This window comes from Apus apus, chromosome 8, assembly GCF_020740795.1.
Source record: "Apus apus isolate bApuApu2 chromosome 8, bApuApu2.pri.cur, whole genome shotgun sequence".
NCBI classification, from domain to species: domain Eukaryota; kingdom Metazoa; phylum Chordata; class Aves; order Apodiformes; family Apodidae; genus Apus; species Apus apus.
This window is the reverse complement of record NC_067289.1, coordinates 24,381,742-24,404,984: the sequence shown is the minus strand read 5'-3', so window position 1 is coordinate 24,404,984 and position 23,243 is coordinate 24,381,742. Positions and strand designations below refer to the sequence as shown.

The 23,243-nt window shown below is 45.6% G+C and overlaps 1 protein-coding gene across 3 annotated transcripts; it reads right to left on the bottom strand.

The window, feature by feature from the left end:
- Window positions 1-2,272: 2,272 nt before the first annotated feature.
- On the bottom strand, window positions 2,273-13,095 carry SPTSSB (serine palmitoyltransferase small subunit B). Of its 3 annotated transcripts, none has more exons than XM_051626288.1 (2): window positions 12,977-13,095; window positions 2,273-3,768 (listed from the first exon to the last, which is right to left on the bottom strand). In XM_051626288.1, exon 2 carries the CDS (start codon window positions 3,735-3,737, stop codon window positions 3,495-3,497), a length of 243 nt encoding a protein of 80 aa, XP_051482248.1. In that variant the 5' UTR covers window positions 3,738-3,768; window positions 12,977-13,095; the 3' UTR covers window positions 2,273-3,494. The 3 variants fall into 3 exon arrangements, with proteins under 3 accessions (XP_051482248.1, XP_051482247.1, XP_051482246.1); XM_051626287.1 differs by lacking the exon at window positions 12,977-13,095 and adding an exon at window positions 12,607-12,647; XM_051626286.1 differs by lacking the exon at window positions 12,977-13,095 and adding an exon at window positions 5,089-5,256.
- Between the last annotated feature and the right edge of the window lie 10,148 nt (window positions 13,096-23,243).

Genomic DNA, 23,243 nt, shown 5'->3' with positions numbered 1-23,243 from the left:
TTCCCTACCAACCACCTTGGCCTATTTTGTAAGGCTTTTCTAAGAAGATCAAGAGAAAGGACGGAAACAGAGCTTTCTCTTTGAGTAAGTGGTCAGGAGGGAGCCACTTTGAGGCCCTCTGGGGGGCATGAAGAGGCCAGGGACTATCACACTTCAAAGAAGTTAGCACTACATTTAGTCACTGCTCACATAAGCTGAGTTCAGCTGGCAGCCGATCATCAGAGATGTCTGCACCTCACTGATGACCCTCCAAGCTAAAAATTGCTGCTACTCTATTTCAAGCTTTGCATTTTAATTCATGTGGTAAAAGGAATGTACCAAAATAACTTAGAAATAAGCCTGCTAGATGTGCAGTCACTGGTGGTGCTGCTGATCCCTATGTTTCCTGTGCAAGACCACTGGTAAGGAAAAGGTCCCTGGGAAGATTTTTTTATTGGTCTTGTGTGGAGGCTGCCTGGAGGGGCTTCAGGAAGAAGCTTCTGGAGGTTCATGGTCTGGACATGTGCATGTGTAGTGGCCCTTGCTGATAGATTTGGGGGGCAAGCCATGAAATGGGCCAGAAAACCTTTCCGACAGGATAAATGGTAGCTTGGATTAAACCAAATTAAAGCAAAAGAATTTTAAACAAGGGAGATATGGTGCTGGCCAGCTGAGCTCAAAAATTTCTCAGCACTTAATTTAATGATGCCTTTGTACTTTCAGGGTGAGTGAAGCTGGAACTGGTTCATGTCCCTTTCTGCTTTTGTTTCATTTATCACTCTTCGATTATTGGTTCTGCTTACTCTTAACATAGTCCTGTCATTTGCTTTTCTTTGGGTGTAAAAACGCCCAGCTGCTGTGCTCAGCCTGAACTACAATTAGCAGAGGGGAATAATGGAGCAATTAGCTACAGTGAACATGGAATAATAATGAAGCAGGAGAAGAGAGTGCCCTGCCAAGGTGTTTTATGGAGAGCCCCACACTTAACCCTTCTCAAGGGAGTTGTTGCCCATGTGCTGCACATGTGGAGCTGTCTGCTGGTGTTACGGCAGCACTCTGAAATGCCACCCTCCTCCTGCAGCCTGTTGCTGTTACAGCCAACAGTTCTTCCATGTACGTGCAGATATACCCTGAGGAGAACTTCTTTCCATTGGGTATGAACAGCTTCATCTACCAGGAAAAGTGTTTCAAAACTTTGTCCAAGTTGCAGTGTGGTCTCAAGCTGTCAGAAGTGGTAACCCACCTCCTCTCTTTCAGCTGGGGAAAAAACGATTCTGTTCACTGCTGTGTGCCAAAATGTTTTGAAATCTCCTGCTGGGCTGCACTTATTCTGAATATGGAGTAGCTGGAGTTATTTCAGCTTTTCTAGTAGAAAGGAGGAGTGAGGAAAAATAGCAAAAGGCTTTTTAGCAGAGAGAGGTTGTTTTCAGCTGTCTCCTTCCTAGTGAATACCTCTTGCCCTCAAACATTAAAATTTAGCAAAGCAGCTGAAGAATGCACACACAAAAAACTATTTTCACTTAAATGAGGCTGCAGGGACCCTCCCAAAGAGAAAATGTTGCTGTTTTCCTCCATCTTCGGAGAACCTCCCACAAAGCTAAACAAAGATAAGAGGAATAATAAGGAAGCAAAGTGCTTTACAGGAATCCCACCATGAGAGGTCAATGATAATTCCCTCTTCCTGAATAAAGTTGTTTGCTTATTCTGTTTGCTTTAAGTTAAATAACAACATTATATTGGGGTGTGTGCTCCTTAAGATATGACACTCAGCCTTTATGTGCCTATAAGAAATTGTTTTTCCTTGTATTCCTAAAAGCAGGTCAGTTGTGTTTGATGCCATTGGGAACAAATAACCTTTTTGAGAAATTAAAACATAAGATGTTATTGGAAGCAGTACTGGTGAGAAGATGCCATCATTACACATCTAGTTAAAAATTAACATCTTTTGAGTATAGGATATTGGGAAGTATTTTGGTTCAAGCAACAATTGCTAGGTCCTTCAGGACCTTGTGAACAGCTCCATGGAGCAGAATATTCAATGAAGTTTCTGGTCTTTTTTTTTGGTTTTTACTTCCCCCACCACCACCATCAGAGAGAGGAGAGGTCTCAGGCTGGAGCACTAATGAAGATGAACATTGCAGTCCACTCAAGGCTCCATTTAGGGGGCTCTGAAACCTGGCCCCAAAACCTCCACAACACAATAGTCTGTCTGCCACAGTGTCGGCCTGGCCCCCACACACCCAGGGTATTTCTAAACAAACAGAAAACACAGGAGAGCTGAGTCAGGCACTGAAATGTTGTTTCTGAGAATGAAATTTTATTTTTTTCATGAAAAAAACCTGCAGACACATCAACATTCAAAACATGTCTTAGTTTCCAAATAAACTATCTTCTTTTAAGCGTGCAGGACCCCACTGCAGCTTGATAAAGAGGTTAAGAGGGTTTTTGTTAATCCTCTAAGTGTGCCTACATAATTTGAAAGCTATTTAAGTTTTGCACCTCTCACTTGTAATCACAGTAGCATCAGCTGTTAGATACATGCACTGTATAGCAGCAACTTAGGGTTTGGCATTAACATTTGATTTAGGTGTAGAGTGAAAACAAACAAACCCTCCATTGTTCAAGAAACTCCCCACAGGCAATTATAACAAATCTAATTTATTCTTTATAAAGAAGACCTCTTGAAGCATTCAGACTTCCCTGCAGTGATTAAAATATTACTTTCAGTCTATTTTCTGGATCATCTTCCTACTTTTGTGCAGACATGCACTTTGCTTGCCTTGGTGAATGGGAGCAGAAAGAAAATGTCTTATTTTTTTTTTCCCAGAGAAGTCAGGAGTGCACTGAAGCAGAGCTATTTCTGTTTGTTTCTGTCATTTTCAGTAAACTGCAAGATTGTCTACAGCATTTTTATATTTTTTTTTACTATCTTTGACCATCTACACTCAGATGCAGCAACTGAGATGCAAAAAAGTCGGATTCAAGTTCATGTTCCTATTACTTTCTCTTCTAATTACCTCTCCTTCCATTAAAAAAACAGAAGTCAATAACCAGCCAGTTAAGAGTACTCAAATCACGCTGTGTGACACTCATCTCCTTATCCTCTCAAACTTGGGTCAAAGAAGGCATGTTTTGTCACTGCACTCTGCTGGCAGAACTTCTTTGTAGGTGTAATGACTGTAGTACCCCTCCACCCAGCCCTCATAAACAGCCTTTGCTGTTTCGTAGGTGCCAGTGGGATTAAATTAGGGTGCTGAAAGTGGGAGATGGTGGGATACTGGGCAAACATGGCATTCCAGGTGATGTGTTTCTTTATCACCCAGCAAAAGCTGGCTTGTGTTTCCCTTCCCAGGGCCTGTGCAGCCCGTGCTCAGTGCATTATTCTAGTTCTTGGCTGTGGTGAGTAAGCAAGCCAACGGGACGACTTCCAGACTGCTACAGAATAAATACACAAAACTGAAGAAGACACTGCATTTCACAAGTTGCAGGAGCTGCTCATCACTACTCGGGCAAGTTCAGTTCACGATGGAAACGGGGCTTTCGGGCTGGCCTCCAAATATCTGGGAGAAGAACTCCAAAGCCAGGCGGACGTGGATGGGGACAAAGACGTAGGCTGTGTACACCACCATGGCAAAAACAGTCACCGTGATGGTGTGGAACATGGACTGCTCCCAGGGCTCCAGCACGTAGCTGCAGGTGATCAGTAGGTACTGGTAGTACAGCCAATAGAGAGTGTCCTTCACACGCTTAATATCCATCTTCAGCTTCCTGTGATTGGGAGATGATGACCTGTAATGATAGAGAAGTCTGGGTTATGGCTGCAGTGGAAAGAAAGATCTGGAACTAGAAAATGATGCAGTGACTGTCATTTCAAGTTGTATTTACATAAAACAAAGTTCAAACAGAAATAACAGATCGATGCCACCACCAGCCTCTGCTGCCCTGGAGAAGAGGAAGAGAACCTTTAGCTCCAGCTTGCAGTTATTGAAGCTGGATCACTTGGGCACTTGCAATTCCCACGTTCTGATTATGACTGTGTTTTGCTATTCATTCTGCAGTAGGAATTAAAACTGCATTAGCTTACAAAGGCACAGGAATTTAGGGAGATATGCATTTAAAAGGAAGGCTTTGGGTCAGCTTCCATAAATATGGATGGCAGACTCATCTGCTCTGGCATAAAGATGAGATTAAAAGAACTGCCCTGTAAAAACTCCTCTGCTTGCTTCTGATAACAACTTTTATTATTTTGTAATTGTTGGGAATAAAGAAAAGACAGGCTATGGAAGGGAGGGGAAAAAAGTAATCTCAAATAACCTAGGAAGTTTTTTCAGCTCATTTCAAAGAAATAAGATACGTTACAGATTAAAAGGGTATTTAATGGAAGTTACAAGTCTAGGGAAGATTTTCCTCTCAGGTAACACCTTTATGCATTCATTGTTCCCATCTCCACACAGAATGACTGAGCAAGTATTAACTAGGACATGGGTTTTGCCTTTCACTGATTTTTGCTAAAATTGCTTTTCAGCATTTTAGGTAATTGTTACATGCAGGCTAAAAAAACATATGTCTAGAGAAAATACAGTGACAGAAGGATAGGGAACTGTAGGAGGCTTCACAGAGGGATTCCTTTATTTTAGGGGTTGAGTTTAAGGACACACATGCTGACCAGGTCAGCTCAGAGTAAAAGGGAACACAGGAGATTTTAGTCCTGCTGGAAAACCTTCCAATCTACCATTTTGTTCTATGCTTTTGTTGCCTAAAATACCAGGCCCAGAGATGCTTGGATGTTTCATGTTCCTTTAAGTCTTTCGTGTCTGCAGTGAGTTTTGGGCAACAGAAATTTTCTGACCCTCAAGGCAACAAATGCTAAGGTATCACTGGAAAATTGCAGTCTGTAATAAAAGTAATGATGGAACACTAGTATAGGCCAAAAATATTACAATATCCCATGGTTTACTGCCTCTGGAGGCTGTGCAGTGTGTTCTGGTGATATGTGGGTATTTACTGAAGGGACAGTAAAAGGATCCCTGATTTGTTTTGTAACAGCTTTACTTTGGTCACTGATGTGTAAAATTTTTGTTCAGCAGATGCACTGTTTAGTGCACACACCTTGATGGATTGTATTTCTCCATCTTTCTTCCTTTAGGTCATGCGTGCTGCCAGTTGTTAAGGTTCCACATTCCCATGGTATGTTGCAAATGGAGCATCCTGCCAGGCCAGCTTACATCTCACCATCTGGAGACACTGTAAGGTAGAGTTTTGCTCCTTCTTCCTTGGGAAGGCTCACCTGCAGGGACACCTCCCACCAGATCAGATTGCTCTAAGCCCCATCCAACCTGCCCTTGAACAGTTTTCTTCACTTCCATCTTCTCCATATCTCCTAAACTACATCTTCTAGACCAAGAGGCCACCTAAAATGCTTTTGGGGGGCAGATCCTTTCCATTTTAACTCTGTCAGTGACTGTCTCTGCTGTGAACACCTTTACTTGCAAGGGTACAGGCTAAGGAGAAAGGCCACCACTAGTTTCTGTCCTGGCATGAATGGAAGATAAGTCCTTTCAGATAATTTATTTCAAGGCAGAACTCAAGAGAGGCCTTTAAAGCCTTGTAAATATTGCAAAGCCTATAATAAAAATGGCACAGCTGGCTATCTGTGACTCACTGGGAGCCAAAAATGTCTCTATTTATACCTCTGCAAAAAGAACAGCATTTTTCAATGAAGAGGTGAAGCCCTTTCCTATATAATTGAAAGGAAAAGAGAAGGGCCCTCTCATGCTATCTAGGATTATGGTATTTACACTGGGGTTATACCAATGCTAGCTAAACTCATACCTTTCTTGGGTAAATATCTATTAAGCATGACTGCTGCACAGAGCAACTGCAAGGCTGGAGTCTTTCCTGTGAGCATTTAAGACAAAACCAGGAAAAAGTTTCCCCAAGATGATTATACTGATACACATACCAGTTTCACCAGGCTGCAGACTGACCACTAGCAGTTACTAGGCATTGCTTTCTTGGAGGGATCCATGAATAAAGTATGAAGTAATTAAAATAAGGAGCAGACCTTTCGATTTTTATCAAAGCCCTTGTTAAACCTTCTCAGCCTGGGGATGATGTTTCCATTCAGCTCCATCCCCAAGTTCTAGCAGCCAGCTTTCCATTCCTCCTGTTCGTGGCACGAGAGGATAATCCCATCCCCAGGTGCTCACAGCCCTGTCATGGGACTCCTTGCACTACCAGCAAGAATTCAAGCTGCCTTCATGCAGAGGCTGTGTGGTCTCCAAAGGAATGACAGAGGCTAAGATAAGTGAAAGACAAGCAGTCAAATTACAGCCCCTGTCCTCACCAGAAACACACTTGCACTGCATTTGATCTACCCAGAGACTTTCTCCATTGTCTTGGAAATGCAGCAGACACGAGGGGCATCTTGGCAACCTAATGCAATTCTAGATGCATAATTTATAAAAGGAAAACATAGGAGGGAAGGAAAAAAAAGCCAGCTTAAACTAGCTGCTCAGTCAAGGGGATACAAGAATCCTGTGTTGCTCTGACATAGACACCATTTCTGAAGGCACCCCACTGGTATTGAGGGCCAGTTTTAAACAGAAGGACCAAAGCTCCACACCTCCTGAGGTGTCAGGCAGCCTTACCACCTAGGCCAGCCACCCTGTAGGCATAACCAAAGGGCACTGCAGATCAAACAGAAACTCCTCAGGCTAAACATTCTGTATTTTAAACAGCACTTGTACTAGGTTACATGAGTGTCACCACCAGCTGGCACTGTGAGTTGAAGGGATCCTGCATTATCATCTCATCAGTTCCCAGTATTCCAGAACAGGAGATAATTTGCTGTTCTGTGATTTTAACATAGTACTCATTTCTCTACATATTTGAATTGAAGCATCCAGTTGCATTGTGGAAATGCCTTCCTGTTTAGAGGCCATGGGACAGCTCAAGCCTGCTTTGAATAAAATGACTAGAATTCAGTTTCTAAAGCCATGAAGCAATATTCAAATTATTTTCAGCAATTTCACCTCCAAGCAAAAAAAAAAAAAAAAAGCAGGAAGGGAAACCTGTAAAGCAGCTTTTATTGTTTTAAGAGGTAGCCTAATTTTCTTTCTTGTTGACACATGTCTTAGATTAGGGCATCTGAAAAGATAAATCATCATAAAAAACAAAGTCCCAAGTTCGATTTAAAAGCATGCCTAATCTTTTTTTTTATTATTATTAATAACCTTAGTTCCCAGACACAAGCTCTAACACTGGAGTTGTAACCCAAAGATGCCAGTACTTGGTACTTCAGTGTTTAATTTCTGCTTTGGGCAGCTGGAGTTTGGGGGGCTTTGTTCACACTAGCAGTCTGCAATGCTGGTGGCTGGACAGCACTGGGCAAAAGTGCACCTGCTGGGAAATTCCTGTGGAAAGAAACATTCTTGCAGGGGAACTGGGATAGACTGGTTTGCAAAAAGTTCTTGAAAAACATCTCACACCCCCAGCAGGAGAGTTTGGTTTACTTACATACACAAATAAAAAGGGTTTCATCTAGAGTGGGGAAAATCAACCCCTGGTGCTGGAGATGGCCCCATGATCATGAAGAAAGAGGTCTCTGATGGTTTGACTGTAAAGCAGAGCCAAGTGTCACAAACAAGCAAACAATCCATCCTCAGAATGCAAATATTTAATTGGCTAGAACTTGGCCCTTTGCTACACAGCTTGCATGTGATAGCACAGAAGCAAGAGCTGGTTGGGCTCGCAGAATCCTAAGGGATTGCACTCATGCTGCAGCTTAAGTAAAATCCTGCCACAGGCCCCTGAGGCTTGGATTTGATCTTGCATGCAGGATACCCACAAAAGACAGGCTGCAAAAGGCTGATATGACAAGACAAAGTGCAAAAATTATTTTAAAGTTGTCTAATATGTGAATAATTTAGCTACTAGAAAATAAATGGGTAGTCATGGCCTTTGAGTATTGAAATGTATATCCCTTCTGCAAGTTATTTATCTCTAACTGTTCTTACTTATTTGTAATTATATTGTCTTAGAAAGGTTTGTTCTGCTGTTACTCAGACAGAATATCCTGAGTTATCCAAGGCACTGACCTTGTCCTGCTTAATGTTAACATAACTCTGGGATGAGCCCATTGATTTTATGTAGACTGATGTTCCTGAAAACACAAGGAGAACAACAAATAGATTCACATTCCCAGTCCATCATGCATTTGCATTACTATATTTTATTCAGTGAGCACCAAGTGCAGAAAGAATGAAATACAGGTCCTATGGACCAGTAATTGGGAAGAAATCAGGAAGAAGTTTAGATGAGGCAGCAGTTAAAATTGTGCAGAGAATCCAAGCTCCAGCATTTCACAGGGGGATGGTCTCAGTCTGTTCCTGTGTTCCACCAGTGCTGCTCACATCCCCCACACCCAGCATGGCCTGTGGCCACTCAGCATCAGCCCAGAGAGCTGCCCAGCACCTACTGACAAGAACCATCATCTTACTGTAGTACTTACACACGGATATTTAAATGTACCCAAAAGCTTATTTTCACAAGGGATTAATGCAGCTCCCACTATGGACAATTATTTTTTAAAAAGTGTGTTTACATACAGATTTTAATAAGTATCTCCTCCCCTCTAATTCTGGAGTAAAACTGCACAGCAGCAGTGAGACCATCTCTGGTTTCTCTTCCTCAGCATTCACCTTCCTGAATCAGCACCTCTCTGCATGCTCAGCCACACAGAGCTGCCAAATACTGTGCTACAGGAGCTGTAACCTCTTCTTACATATGTGCTCTTGCCACCATCCATACAACACCAGACTGAACTCCAGAGCTGGTAACATTTATTGTGGTACATGACTCAGGTATTCTGCATGTGGGTGAACATGCTTTGACTCTACCTATGGGTTTTTTTTGGGAAAACAAAACAACCAACCTTCCAGGTGTAGAAAAATTCTTCAGGAGTGGAAGCAGCAAGGAAGAAAAAGCAATGGAGTTTTCTCTGCTTTACCTTGCTCAGAAGCAGGAGCTCCACCATATTCCAAATCTGTCAACACTAACCCTTCTTTCTGCTGACTTTAGCAAGAGCACTGAAGTGCTGTTTTGTTTCCTTTAAATGGAGAAAGTTACATAACATATAAAATACCTGAAAGTCTCAAACACCTTTCACTGTTCCCAAAAAGAGTTCCTGTTACCTTTGGTACCTGCAAACAAGACAGCAAAGCTCTCCTCGAGTGGCACAGAAGGAGTGGCAGGGCCACACCTGCACAAAACCCAACCCAGACTTCCTTGTCTCCAGCTCTGAACACAAACCCAGTCCTCACGTGCATCCTCCTTCAACAGCTCAATAACAGTGTAGTCCCAGGCATCACACTGGTGCTAGGGTTTAGCTGCATGGACACTGGAGCAAATGGATACTTGCCAAACTTCCTGTCCACCTGGACTGCAACAGACCCAGATGATTTCCGAAATGTGATTTGCTCCTTCAAGTTAACTACGAAGATCAAGCATCTGATGGCCTGCAGCAATGCAGGCAGTAACTTTAAATGTGATATATAAGCTGTTGAACCTCAGGAAAGGATGATCTTCAGCACCCATAGGGACATCATTTGGCAAAAGGGTCCCAACCATTCAAGGAACAGCACAGCAGCTGAAAACAGTCAATGTTTAGACTGATTTGATACACTGGCTACTCCCTGAAACTGTTGCCAGTTCCTAGCAAAAAAATACACTAAAACCCCCCACAACTCTTCCTAACTTCGAGGCCTGGCTGATTTATTGGTGCACTCTCTCTACTCAAGCACAGAGGAAAGATGCAGCTTTCCTGTAACGAAAATATTCTTGGAGCTGCTCTGTCCCATTTTCTTCCAAGGCCTAATTAATTTTTCAAAGGATTTTCTGTTCTTCCCTCCTCTAAAGTTTCCTCAGCCATTTTCTTACACAACTAGCTACAATTCATGTACAGGCCCCCTCCTCTCCAGCTTTCTGTGGACTGAGTGTTTCTGGGCTCTCAGTCCTCCCCTGACAGGACTTGCATGTTGGAGCACAACTGGCCCGTGGTGATAAGCTCTGCCAGAGAAGACAGGTAAATTGGCAAGTTGAAGTATCAGAGAAAGCTTTCCCTGTGTTTTCACTGTAGGCACAGCCTATTAACATGGCTTTGAACAGAGCTGATTCCAAACAAGACCTCAAATTTATGACTAGAGACCAGCACCAGGTTTAAAATGCAAACACTTAAAAATAGCGAGTTCTTGAAGAACTGTTTCAAGATACCCCTAGAGGTATCTTCTAGGGGTTTTGGCTTTGTTCTTGGTGACAAGCCTTAGTTCCTGCGAGACTTTCAGATTTGGGGCATTGGCTTAGGTTCCTTCAAGGGGATTTAAAAAGTCTTCAAAGTTCAGAAGGTTGTGTCAACACATCAATCTATAAACAAAATAGCTAAGATGTTTGGGCTCTGCAAAAAGATTCACTTTCATCTGTAGCTATGTACACAGACTTCTTTGGTTTGGTCTGAGTAACTTCTAAAGCAGCTGAAAACAACAGCTGCTCTTGGGTGATATGTAACATGAGAAGGTGAATACTGTCAGAGCTATGACAGGTATTAGTGGCAAACAGGTACTGAACTCTTGTGCAAGCGCATCTCCTTTGAGATCTCATGAAAGGAAGCAGGTGTTGCTCCATGCCACTTACTGGTCTAAAATGGGAACAGAAAAATGAAGTGAGATACTAGCAACAGATAAGAAGTCAGAAGGGAGATTCACATTCTTCTCAGAAACCAATTTAACCCCATAGATGTGGCGAGGAACCACCTCCTTTGCAGGCCACTTCATCCCTATGACCAAACAGTTTTGATCACAGAAAACTGTTGATGTAGCAGAATACCCCTCAAATGGGGGGCAGAGCAAAGCCACTCTTAACTTTTGGAAGGGAGGACATGAGAAATACTCCTGTCAGGTAGCAGGAAAAACAAGGTTCTTCGAAGTTGCATCACAGCACCATGCTGATTTCTCCTGAAAAGCTGTGAAGTCTGAGTTACATCATGTTTAACCAGAGCAGATTGCAGGGGTTGAAGAGGAAGGAGGAGGTCTCCTGAGTGACCTGCTGACATCTTACTTCAAGTGCTTTGCACACAAGGTGGTGGGAGCAGAGAAGCAAGCACCTGCTGAGCAGGGCATGGTGGGTCCCCTCCACAGGGACACAGCTGAGCACTGTCACAGCCCAGCTGTGCAGGCTCCTCCTGGGGCACTGGTTTGGGGAGAAAAAAATCTGCTCCACACCCTGTCGTGCAGCCAGGCTTGAGATGCTCAACTACTGCACAAATGAAAAGCTCAGTAAGAACGGGATCAGCAGAACACAGTGCAGAGCAACGGATGGTTTTTCCTCTCCAGCCAGCTGGGGCACCTGAGTCTTGATGCTGTTCACCACGTTACTTGCCCTGGATGCTTTTTGGGCACAGGGGTGATGGAGCAAGTATTCCCATGGCCCTGAGCTGCTCTCCAGGCACTCTTTCACCACATCTCCCATTACTGCTGGATGAACAATGTACATGCTCTGTGCAGAGCTTCCTTGCATTTCTCTGCCAAAACCACACCATCTAGAAAGGGAGATTCCTTTCCTCCAAGGACTCTTAGAATTGCTCAAGACATAGTTACTTGTGCTGTACTCCTATTAATGAACAAAGGATAAACAAGCATCCCAATTCCTAAAGCATTTTAAGATGCGCAGTCTAAAAAGTACCCCATGTGCAAATGAAGTGGAGTAGTAGCTTTTATTACAGGGATTCTCCTCTATACTATCCCAGCTCTACTTATACAACAGGGAGGTGCTCTTGCACCTGCTTCACACTGGAGGTAACCCACGACTCCAAAATAACCAGAGAGCAGAAGCCTGCAGAGAAGGAGCATTGCCACCACAACAGTACAAGAAGCTCCTTCACCTCCCCTTCTCCAACCTCTTTACTTCTGGGTGTTTGACTCATTTTCAGTGAATCCCATAAGACAAAGCATCTTCCCGAGGCAGCATCAGCAACAAAACCTGGAGGATCCCTGGCTGCAGGTCTGCAGCAACAAGTCCAGGGAGACCTTGCCCAAGGCTGCAGGTCCTTCTGCAAGGCCACCAGCCACCTTGAGGAAGGCAGGCAGGGCAGACCCTGGAGCCTGTGCAGCGGCCGCTCCCAGGCCTGCCGCTCCTTGCCGAGCTGCTCGCCAACCGCCGGTGGCAGCGCAGGATCCGCGGCCCCGCTCGGCCAAGCTCACGGGTCCCTGGGTTCTGGGGGAGCCGTGGGACGCCGCGATGCCCTTGGGCGAGCGGAGCAGGGCTGAGCGCCGGCAGCGGCACCGCATCCCCGGCAGCGGCACCGCATCCCCGGCAGCGGCACCGCATCCCCGGCAGCGGCACCGCATCCCCGGCAGCGGCACCGCAACCCCGGCAGCGGCACCGCATCCCCGGCAGCGGCACCGCATCCCCGGCAGCGGCACCGCAACCCCGGCAGCGGCACCGCAACCCCGGCAGCGGCACCGCAACCCCCCCTCCGCCCTCACCTCCGCTCCGCGGGACTCCGCGCACCGCCGCACTGCCGCTCCGCACCCCGCCATTGCCCGCCCTGCCCCACCGCCCTTAAATACCTACCGCCCGCACTCCGCTCCGCTCCGCGCCCCGCCGGGGGCCGCTCCCCGCCCCTCCGCGCCCTCCCCGCCCGGCTGCCGCAGCCGCTGCGCGCCTCCCACTGCCGCCGCGGGCCGGGGCAGCGCTGGGGAGCGGGGCCGGGCGCGGGGGCGGCCGTGGGGCCAGGCGGGCCGTCCCGTGCGGGGTGGGACATTTCCCTGCGGTTCTGTGTCCGTGGGCGGCAGCCGCTCCCCGCTCCTGCGTCACGCGCGCCGCCAGGAAGCCGGGGCGCTCCCGGGAATCGCGGGCACCGCGGGCACCGACCCCTTCTGCCCGGGCGGCCGCCCCCAAGCCGGCTTTTCCCCAGCCGTGCTGCTTTCTGTGGCACGCGTACCTTGCCAGGGATAACCTGGAGATGCCGCTGGGTGAGCGCAAGGGGTGCCCGGGAGGGAAAGGGGGGTGCCGGTAGGTGTCTGGGAGCTTCCCAGCTGGAAAGGGGCTGAGCGGGAAAGAGCTGAGCTTTGCAAAGTGGCACAGCTTGGCCGGGAGAAGCGGGTGTGTGAAGAGGGAAATGGTGATAATGGGTCAGATGAGGTGTTTCCAGAAAGGAGAGATAGGGATGGACAAGTACTTACAAGACTTTATCTGAAATCCTGGGAAATACTACGTGACTCTGCCAGCAGTGAGGCTTAGGTTTCCTTAGTTTGTTATGCCCCTGATACAAAAAACGCCCCTGATTTAGTTTCCCTCTCACCACCAAGGAAGCTACTTAAGAACTTAGCTTTGCAGTACAAGAAAGAAAGAAAAATAGCAGAAACACTTTGTTCCCCTTTCCCCCCTCAGGCAGCAGGACACCAGGTACAATGTCATTCACTAAGAAAAGCCATCTCATCTTCATAGGCTGATTCTACTTCTCAGCCTTTAAAACTGTTACTGTGTGACACTCAGTTAAGTGATAAATGAGTGGTGTTAAGAAAGGTTGAGGTTTTCTTGTGTTCTTCCGTGTAAGCTTATGGCTTTCTCTGCTGGGCTGGGGCTTCAGCTTCGGGGCCAGCAGGGTGGCACCACTTGAGATGAGGGATCCCAGGATGGCTCCTGGTGATCTCTCCAAAATGAGTTTGGCCAGTGTAGTAGTGTCTGCACCCAAAACCTTGCACTGGTAGAGTAGCAAAATGGAGAACGAGCAAACTCCTTGCAGGGTGATGTGGGGAAGAGCCAGAGTCCCATTTAAGTGGACTCATCAAATGGATCCTGTGGCTTGTGCTGGCTCTGAGCGCAGCGTCACAGCCTCAGTGAAACATCTGCTCTTTTCGCTGGCAAAAATCCTTAACTTCAGGCTCCCAGGTTTGAAAACAAAGGCGTTGTGAGTGTGTTCCAGGTGTGGTGGGACCAGGGATGTCTCTGGTGCCAGGTCCTTGCCCTGTTTGGCAAGCAATGGCTCCCGCAGCTGAAGGTTGGCTGAAGTTTCCTGAGTGCCATTAGGAGGGACCATCCCCAAAGAGCGTGGGAGTCCATGGGTGTAGTGTGGTGGCACTGAGCCACCCGGGGCCCTGCCCCATTCCCTGTCTGCCCCTTTTTGGGCACGTCCCTTTCCGTGGCAGAGGGATGAGCTGAGCTGAGGGAGTGACCTCCTGAAAAACAAGTTTATTTTGCCAGTGACTCTCTGTGCCACCAAGATGGGAGCAAATGGCCAGGACAGCACGGGGATGTGACTGATGGTGTTTTCATGACAGCCTGTTTGGCTGTAGGCACTGAGCTCTGTTGGGCTGGTGGCTGTGCTCACACTGCAGAAGCCACACACCCCCCACCAAAGGAGCAGGGACCACAGGGAGCCCAGAGGCTGGAGCTGGCCACTGGGCTGCTCTCCTCACATTTACAAGTAGAGCTGCTTTTCACAGCTAGCTGGGAACTGTGAGACAAAGAGCTGGTGTTGGTAAATTCCGTACTGCTCCGTGCGACACCCTGCTTCTTAAAGACGTGCCTTTGCAGGTGAGCTGCAGTTTACATGTTCCCTGCAGCCCTGCAGTGGTTTGTTCAGCTCCTTGCTCACCCTGCCAGAGGTGACTGTCACCACAGCTCTGCCCACAGCACCCACGGTGGCTTCGCTCCCCAGGCTGTCCCTGCCTGAAGCCTCTGGGTCAGTGGGGACCCCTGCAGAGAGGGGTTGCTTGTCCTGGGCAGTGGGAGCTGGGGTCACCTCCAGCACAGTGGGGCCCCTGTACCACTGCTCTGGTGTCTCCTGATGAAGGTCAGAAAGGAACACAAACAGTTTAAAGGCCCAGATGTAAGTGCTGTCAATAAAAATATTCTTTAAATATTTGAACACATTTTAATGGTTCTTTAAAAAAGGCGCTTTCCTGAATTAATATCTTTAAAAGGCACTTACACAAACAAAGCTGCAGAGGCAGCAAAGGGGCAAGCAGGGTGTGATGCTTTCTTTCCCAGCTCATCCAGGAAGAACAGTGCCTCTTTCTTCTGCTGCTATTTTTATGGCTGTTGACTGCAGAACTGATGCTTGCTTAGTCTTTGATCTTAAAAAATACTTATGCACAGCCTTTGTTTTAGACTTACAAAATAGTTGTCCCCCTTTCTAGCTTGAAGTAGAGCTCCCATCAGTCCAGGAGTGCTCCAGGATCCCACATGATGTCTGTGCATGCAGCTTAGCTTGGTAAGATACCTGGTGCCCGAGTGGACAGTGTTTGAACTGGTGTTTTTGCTCACAAAAGCGTCCTCAGTTATCAGAGCACTTGCTCCACAGCTTTAGCTGTGTTATTAGAGTATTGTTCAAAGAGGAGTTCACAAAGCACTTTCCCACAGTCTCATTGTCACCCCAATGATCTGTTACTGTCTTGTTTCACTCCATCCAACTGTTTATGTAAGGTGAAGCCTCAGTGTGTCTATGAATGCTTCACACTTGTTTCTGGACACACTCCATCTTATCAAGTGGAGAAGGATTTGCCTTACAATGAATTCCAGATTTGTTGATAATCAAGTGCTGTTTGCCTTAAGACAAGACAAAGCTGCAGGGGCCCGGCCAAGCCCTGCTGGTGTCTCAAGGGCTGGTGTTTCCAGAGGGAGAGACCTCTCCAAGGAGGATGGTCAGAACTGCCTCCTGAATTAATGCAGGATTAATAACTCTTGTGAGAGAAGTAGGACATGGTTTAATCTAAAAGGAGGCTGTAGTTTGATTTATTGTGTGTTGCTGCTGAGAGAGAAAAGCATCTTTCCTTTCAGCCACTGTTTCTCTCTGAGATGTGGATCCCTCCGTTCCTCATCCCTTTCATTCACCAGCACAGCTCTTGCTGCAGGGTGGCCATAGGGCTGTGGAGACCCTGAGCAAAGGAGACAAAAACCCTCCCCAAGGCCTTAAAACCAGGCCTATACAATAAAATTTAAGTAACACTGATAAACTAGGCCTAGCCATCACCTTCCTTGGGGTTGCCATCCTCTCACTCCAAACCTGCTGGAATCTCAGGCTTCTCTAGGAGCCTTGTGCCTGTCATGGTAAAAGCCCTATCAAAGCTGTTACTTGTATAAAGTGTATAAAAGCAAGACAGTTTGTTTCCTTGTCTCCCCAGAGGTTGGTGCTCTGGAAGATCTGCTCCCTCCCTGGTTTTACCACTGGGGCTTGGTTTTGACACTGGGGATTTGAGCACTGGCTTTTGCTCCTGCAGGCAATGTCCTGCAGATTACCCCCTTGAGACAGGAATAAAATCACCTACCTGCCATAAAGGCTAACATAACACTTACAAAGTCAAAACTATAGTCTTTGAATATTTCATGAGTCTTTAGGCTCTGTCACACCCTGCTGTGGGAATACTTGCCAACAGACAAGTGTTCTTTCCAGCTTAGGTCAGTGGGTGGCTGGATTCCTCACCAGGGCAGGCTTGACTGTCCAGCTGTGCTTCCATCCCAGTTCCTTCTGCTAGCTCCTGCAGCTTCCCACATAACCTGGACTCAACACATGGATGTTGAATTTGAGCAGGAGCTCAGGTGACTTCTGCAGCAGTTGCTTTCTTTCCAGGGAGCAGGGTTCTGCAACCAGACCCCACCGCTGCCCGGCACTGCTGCTGCCTGCGGCTGTCTCCTGCCTGTGGGCACAGAGGTCTCTGCACTGCCTGCCCTTGTCTTCTGCTGGCCATTTCACTCACATGTGCAGGCTGCCTCCATGCTGGAAGGTGAAAGACTGGGCTGTGAGGCTGCTCGTTAGAATCATAGAATCATTAAGGTTGGAAGAGAGCTTCAAGATCATCCAGTCCAACCGCAATCCAACTACCACAGCCACTAAACTAAATGCTGAAGCACCCCATCTAAATGCTTCTTGAGCACCTCCAGGAATGGTGACTCCACCACCTCCCTGGGCAGCCTGTTCCAAGGCCTCACCACTCTTTCAGTAAAGAAAATTTTCCCTAATATCCAACTTAAACCTCCCCAGGCACAACTTAAACCCATTTCCTCTTGTCCTATCACTTGTCACTGGGGAGAAGAGGCCAACACTGGCCTCTTTACAAGCTCCCTTCAGTTGGTGACTCTTTGAGGGCAGAAAGGAAGGAAGATTCTAAAAACAACAAACATAGTTTGTTAGCTGTCTGCGTTCGTGTCATTGTCAATGTGTGTCTCGGGCATTTGCAAACTTTGAATGTCAAATATTTACTAAGTGATGTCAAAGTGCCACAATGATGCTTTTATTAACTCCAGTATGTGGTCTGCACCTGTCCTCTGCAGGTGGTAGATCTTCTTCTGTCTCACAGGCAAAGTCTGAAACGTCACTTTCTCTCGTGTAGTCTTATTTTCTATAAGTATGTTTTAACTTTAAGTGCAGAAGCAAAGTAATTTCAAGGTCCTCTGCAGGCCTGTTTACCTGAGGAGACCTAAAGATGTTCCTGCCAAACTAACAAAACAACAGGCCAGATCTCTTTTCTTTTTGCAGGACTGAGATATCTGAATAGATATTTTTTTTTTCACATCTTGTCTAGCTACTCAGGCTGTCTTGATTGAAAGGAAACTTCCAGGGTAAGCATGAGGCTTGGTTTGTCTGAGTTTGCAGAATAGTCCTGAAAAACACCCCTAGGCTGGGATGCTGGGCAGAGGTGATGCTCTGGCTGAACCTTTGATTATTGTTCTAATTTGGTGTTCCTCTTCTCCTGCCATCCTGGTGAAGGCCACAGACTGATTTCTTGACAAAACTGCATTTAAAGTCAACCTGACAAATTAGAGAACAACCTTTTATCTTATTATAGGACAGACTGGATAAAGAAATCACTTCAGTGGAGTGTGTGTGGCAACCATTTACATGTGATTATCTCTCCACTTGCTTTAGCTGCACACCCCATTGGTCTACAGCTTCTGTTTTGGAAATAAGTGTGGCTTGTGGGGCAATAGTGCCTGGGTCTGATCCTGCCTCATGATGCAATTTCTTTTGGAATTTTGTGAAAGGTAAGATCCATGGTCTGGTGTGAGAAAATATGTTGCATAGGAAACTGCTTATACATAGCATAGAGTGGAGGAAGACCTGCCATATGAGGAGAGGTTGAGAAAACTGGGTTTGTTCAGTCTTGAGAAGAGAAGACTCTGGGGAGATCTTATTACAATTTTCCAGTACTCAAAGGGTGGCTGCCAAGAAGCTGGAGACTCTCTGTTTACAAGGAGTCCCATGGAAAAGACAAGGGTTGATGGGCACAAGTTGCTCCTGGGGACATTCTGATTGGACACAAGAGGCAAATTTTTCACCATGAGAACAATGAAACATTGGAATAGTCTCCCAAGGGAAGTGGTAGATTCCCCCACACTGGCCAGTTTTAACTCTCAGGTTGACAGGGTGCTGAGCCATCTCATACCAACTAGAGTAGTACCTAGAAAGGTTGGACCAGGTGATCCTGGAGGTCCCTTCCAACCTGGCATTCTGGGATTCTACTATTCGTGATTATTTATAACCAGCCTCTCACTTGTCCTCATAAATATCAGTACTAACTGGTGTTCTGGATAAATTCCAGTTGGAAAACTCTGCCTGAATCCCAACTAGAGGAGGGGCTGGGTGGCATTTTGAGATCAGATAAAACAAGTAATTAGAAGGTAAAGGATTAATCAACTTTGAGTACAAAGGCTGGGAGGGATCTGTCATCCTGCATGAGTCAGATCCTCACATCAGTCTCTACTCTTCAGGGACACATCAAGATTTACCAATATTAAATTGCTACAGCCAGTTCAATGGTCTCTATTATCCTCGTGTATATCAGGTGTGAATGTTTGTGCTCATGTATTAAAAATAGCTCTTCCTCCAAGTGTTACTGGAAAATTAATTGTTTCATTGGCATGCCTACTCGCTATGAAGCTTGGTCATTTGAATAATCATAAGGACAAAACAGGAAGAGAAGTGATTGCCTGTCAAATCTGTGTTGTTTTTTGGATGAATATTCACAAGTTGGTCCAGTTATCACAGAATTCTTCGTTCCTTCTTAGCAGAGTGGCTCCTCTATGAGATCTTGATTTCTGCCAGGCAAAGCTGCCTGTCAGACCTCCAAGACAGAAGCCATTCCTCTGCCCACATCTGCTGGATGGCTTCCACTGTTACCTAACTTCATCCAGTGGGCAGGCAGCAACCTACTGCTGTGGCACTCAGTGCCTGGTGTGCTCCTAGACCTGCTCCTGGAGTGTTTTGGAGAAAAATGAAGTTGATTTGGGGGTGTCAAGTTTCCCTGTAAAGAAGGCAGCTGTGTTTTGTGGTGGTTTAGAAGGAATCACCCAGTGAACAGCAGTGCCAGCCAGTTTTGCAGCTCCTCTGGGTTGCACCCAGTTGCTGGAGAAGGCTTTCACCTTCATTTTGAAAACAGGCCATTCCACCCACTACCTGTTTCATCTCCTCATGCTCTTTTGCAATGCTGTATGATTACAGTCAGCCTTGAGATTAATGCTACTCATTTTGATACCAGTTTGCCATGGGAAATTTTCTTAAAATGAGGAATTCTCTGCTCTTAGCAAAAGTTTGAGTTTTTTTGTTTGTTTTCCCCTGGCTACTTTGTCCATACAGATTCAGCCTTTATTACTGCTCCCAGTAGAGGCAAGTTTGAAAAATGTAGGTCTCACAGCTACCCAATTTTTCACGTTTTATCTATTAATCACATTTAGTCAGTGTTTAAAAATTCCATTTTTTTTGTCTAGAGGCTGTTGGGAAGTTATTCCAGGGAAATGTTGGCTGTCTCCTGTGGCACTTGTCCTGGATGAAGCAGGATGTCTGGGATCTGTGGGGGTGATTAAGGCTTAGGGCCAAATTGAACTTCATCTTTGCGTGGTGTGAGCTCTAAAACCATCCTGAGCAGGGCTGTTGGGAGCCCTTGGGTGCCCTCTTGTGATCATCCTCCGGCTGAAACAGTTCTCCACGTTTTCTGGAACCTCTCATGTTATCCTTCCCCATCCCACCTTCTGCCCCTTCATTCCTGTTTCTTCACAGCTGCATCTGCCAACGTGGAAATCCCCTTGTTTGTCTTTCAGCTCTGCTTGGGAAAATATGCTACGTTTCACCATGAAGTCTGGCATATGGCAAAGCCTGTCACTACATCTGCAGTCCAACCAAACTCTGTCACCTCCTTGCAATAAGCAGATACCTCCCACTGAGGCACATTTTGCTCTTTCTCCCTTTTCAAGGCCTTACATCAGAGATGGAAAGGAGGTTTCTCTGCTCCTGCCCTGATCAGGAGATCTAAAAAATACAGTGCAATTTATTTATAATTATAGTTTAGTTTTATTATGCATTCCCCTGTATTATTGCTGCTGCTGGATGAGGTGCAGAGGAGGTGGAGAGGTTTCTGCAGTGGCTCCTCTCAGGGGATCTTCAATAGAAATGAGGATAAATGTGTGTGGGAGAAAGGTGGATGGTGCTTTGTTAGGTGGGAGTGCAGAGCATGAGATACTCTCACTTGTGGAAGTCCCAGAGCCAGAAAATGCTCTTCCAGCCCCACACAGGAGGCCACGGGAGGTGACACTTTTTGGGAGGTGCAAACCCAGTGTGTGTCTCACTGCCTCTGCAGCTCAGCTCTGAGCCTGCTGAGGTGGGAAATGAGCCCCCAGCCACAATGTTCTCCTCATGCTGCCTCTCCTCTGTTGTTAAATGGAGAGTTGTGACTCTAGGGTAGTTAATTTCCACTTTGCATGGGTGTTAGGCATCTAATTTCCAAAGAAAACAGTGGGAGTCTTTCCTCTGACTTTAGTGTTGATCCGAAGTCCCTTGCACCTACTTTTTATGTCAGAAAAAACCATTATCTCCCTCCCAGTTGCTTTATAATTTTGTATGTACTTTAAACTCCCAACAAATTTTGAGTCCAGGACACACAGAGACACTTTTATTCCCAGATTTTTCACTTCCTGTCAGGATTTTAAGGCTGCAGTACTCAGCTCTTTAAAACATGCTGACTCCAGGTTCTGTAACCTTGCTTTATTACAAAACACATATTTGCCAGAGGAAAGAAGAATTTGGGTCAAAGGAAAGTAGTTGTTTCCATTTCCTTATTTCCAAGGGGTGTTGCAACACCTCTCAAAGCAAAACAACCTGCGGAGGAGTCCGTGTCACTGCGTGTCCACATTGTGCCACAGAGGAGCAGCATGAGCTTCCCTGCTGAACACAATTTGCTGTGGTGGAGATCTGTAAGCCCTTTTCATCTAAGATACTTATTAACTTGGGTAGTTTCAGGCTGACTGTGTTTCACAGTATTCAAACAGATAGTGATTGCAGTATTTAGTATGGAATAATAACTGTAGGACAAAAGCTGGTGCAGCTTGAAAGCTGACTTTGTTTAAAACCTGTAAGAAATAAAAGCCCACTAGTGTAGCTGAGGCTTAGGAAAGGGCTGAGTCTATCACTGGGCCCAGTATTTTAGTTGAAGCTTTTCATACCTACACATCTTAACACTAGTGAGAGCACAATCTGGCTCAGAAATCAGAAACACAGCTCATTATCTTTGTTTAAAAATGGGTGTAGTTACCAGGTTGATGTCCCTTAAATATTACAAGCTGTGAGCCGTTTTGTCTCAAATTATGAGACAGGTGAAGTTAAATATAATTACATTTGGGATTATTGTCATTTACTTCCTAGAGCCTGAGCCTTTTTAACACAAGGCTCAGAGCTGACTTTTTGAAATAAAATCCACAATTTTCTGCAATCAGGGGGTTTTAAGAGATTAAGCTTTAAGAGCCCTAAGTCTCATGACAAAACTCATGGCAGTTTTGGTGCCTGACTTGCTTCTTGCTTAAAAAAGGTGTGTAGGCATAACCTCCTGATTTTAATTAAATTCTGTCTTTCAGAAGAGAAAGTGGCAGGTGTATGGAGCTAGAGAGACTCTCTGTGTAATAATTAGATGGGAACTGATAATATTTGGCTTAATCCACTGTGCTGGCATAAAGGTTCTTAGAAAACACCACCTGCTTTTTGCTGATTAATAGGTGACTGCTGTGTTAGTGATCTCAGCATACACCTTTGGTAAATGTTGCCTGTTCTAATAGTAAAAAAACCTTCCTGAAACTTGGCAGCCAGGCAAGTCAATTTTATTTCTCTGTGGTACTTTCTGGGGACTTCACATGTGTGGGAATAATTGAACCTGGTCTAAGCACAACAGCAGCTGTTAGGCCAAGTATTTCCTGCTTTTTAAAGAAAAAAAATATTAAAAAATTTAAAATATTATTATGTGAATTTTTAAACAATGATGGTTCACAATTTTGGACCAAGTTTTGAACTTTAGGTCTTTGGGCTCTCTGGGCCTGTAGAGTCTGTGCAAAGAACAAGTGAGAAGCTGCCTGTTTTCTGAAAGAGCCCCAAATACTAATGCCTGCCCTGCATTTGTGGGGCTGCCAGGTCTGGCCTTGGAGCAAGGATGAAAAGAGGCGTGTGCTGGAAGGAGAAGGCTTTGGCAGGATGGGATATACCCCCCAAAACTTTGGGAAGGGCAGATACGTGGGATGAGAGAGACCATAGGTGAAGGAGGCAGTACAACCAAGGGCACAAGAAATGAGAGGCCGTGTAAAACTTTATGATGCACTTTTTGTTCTTTGAGCTCAATAATGTGCAGTAAGAAAATGGCCTAGAAATACTCCCATTTATACATGGATGTATAAACCCACACACACTGCTTAGATGGAGAAAATCCTGTGCTCAGGATGGTCCAAGCTGCCTATTGACTTCTGCAGCACACCCTTCTCCAGGTACTCAGTTGCCTGCTCACTGATTCTCTCTCCTCCTTACTTGGGCTCCATGAATGCACTTTGGATTCTGAGTTGCACTCACCAGCAGGCAGAAAGGGCCCCTGCTTCTTTAAATTGTTCCGAAAATCCAGTTGAAGTTGGATGCTCATATAAAGTCACTCTGACAGCTCATCTCCATGCCATGATATTATCCAAAATACAGTTTTATAGTCCACAGTGTGAATAGTTTTGAAAGGTCACTGTAATTTCTACCAGATTATTCACAGGCAAGTATTTAGCCTCAGACAAAGAAATATCTTGACTTGGTTAAGTGTCTATTTAGATGCAATCAGTTATAAATTTGCATACATAAACCTGCTGATTTGTAATATGCTATAGGCATGATGTACTTTCTTTGGGATTATTTTGATTTCAGAATTATTATATACTAGGATATACATCACAAAGTGTTGAGTGGCCACTTTAAGCTGCAG

Bases quoted from the DNA above. Each gene is read 5' to 3' on its own strand.
- SPTSSB (XM_051626286.1), bottom strand. From the start codon at position 5,111: ATGGAGAAATACAATCCATCAAG. The intron at 3,769-5,088 runs GTGTGTGCACTA...CTATCATTACAG, and splicing joins GAGAAATACAATCCATCAAG to GTCATCATCTCCCAATCACA.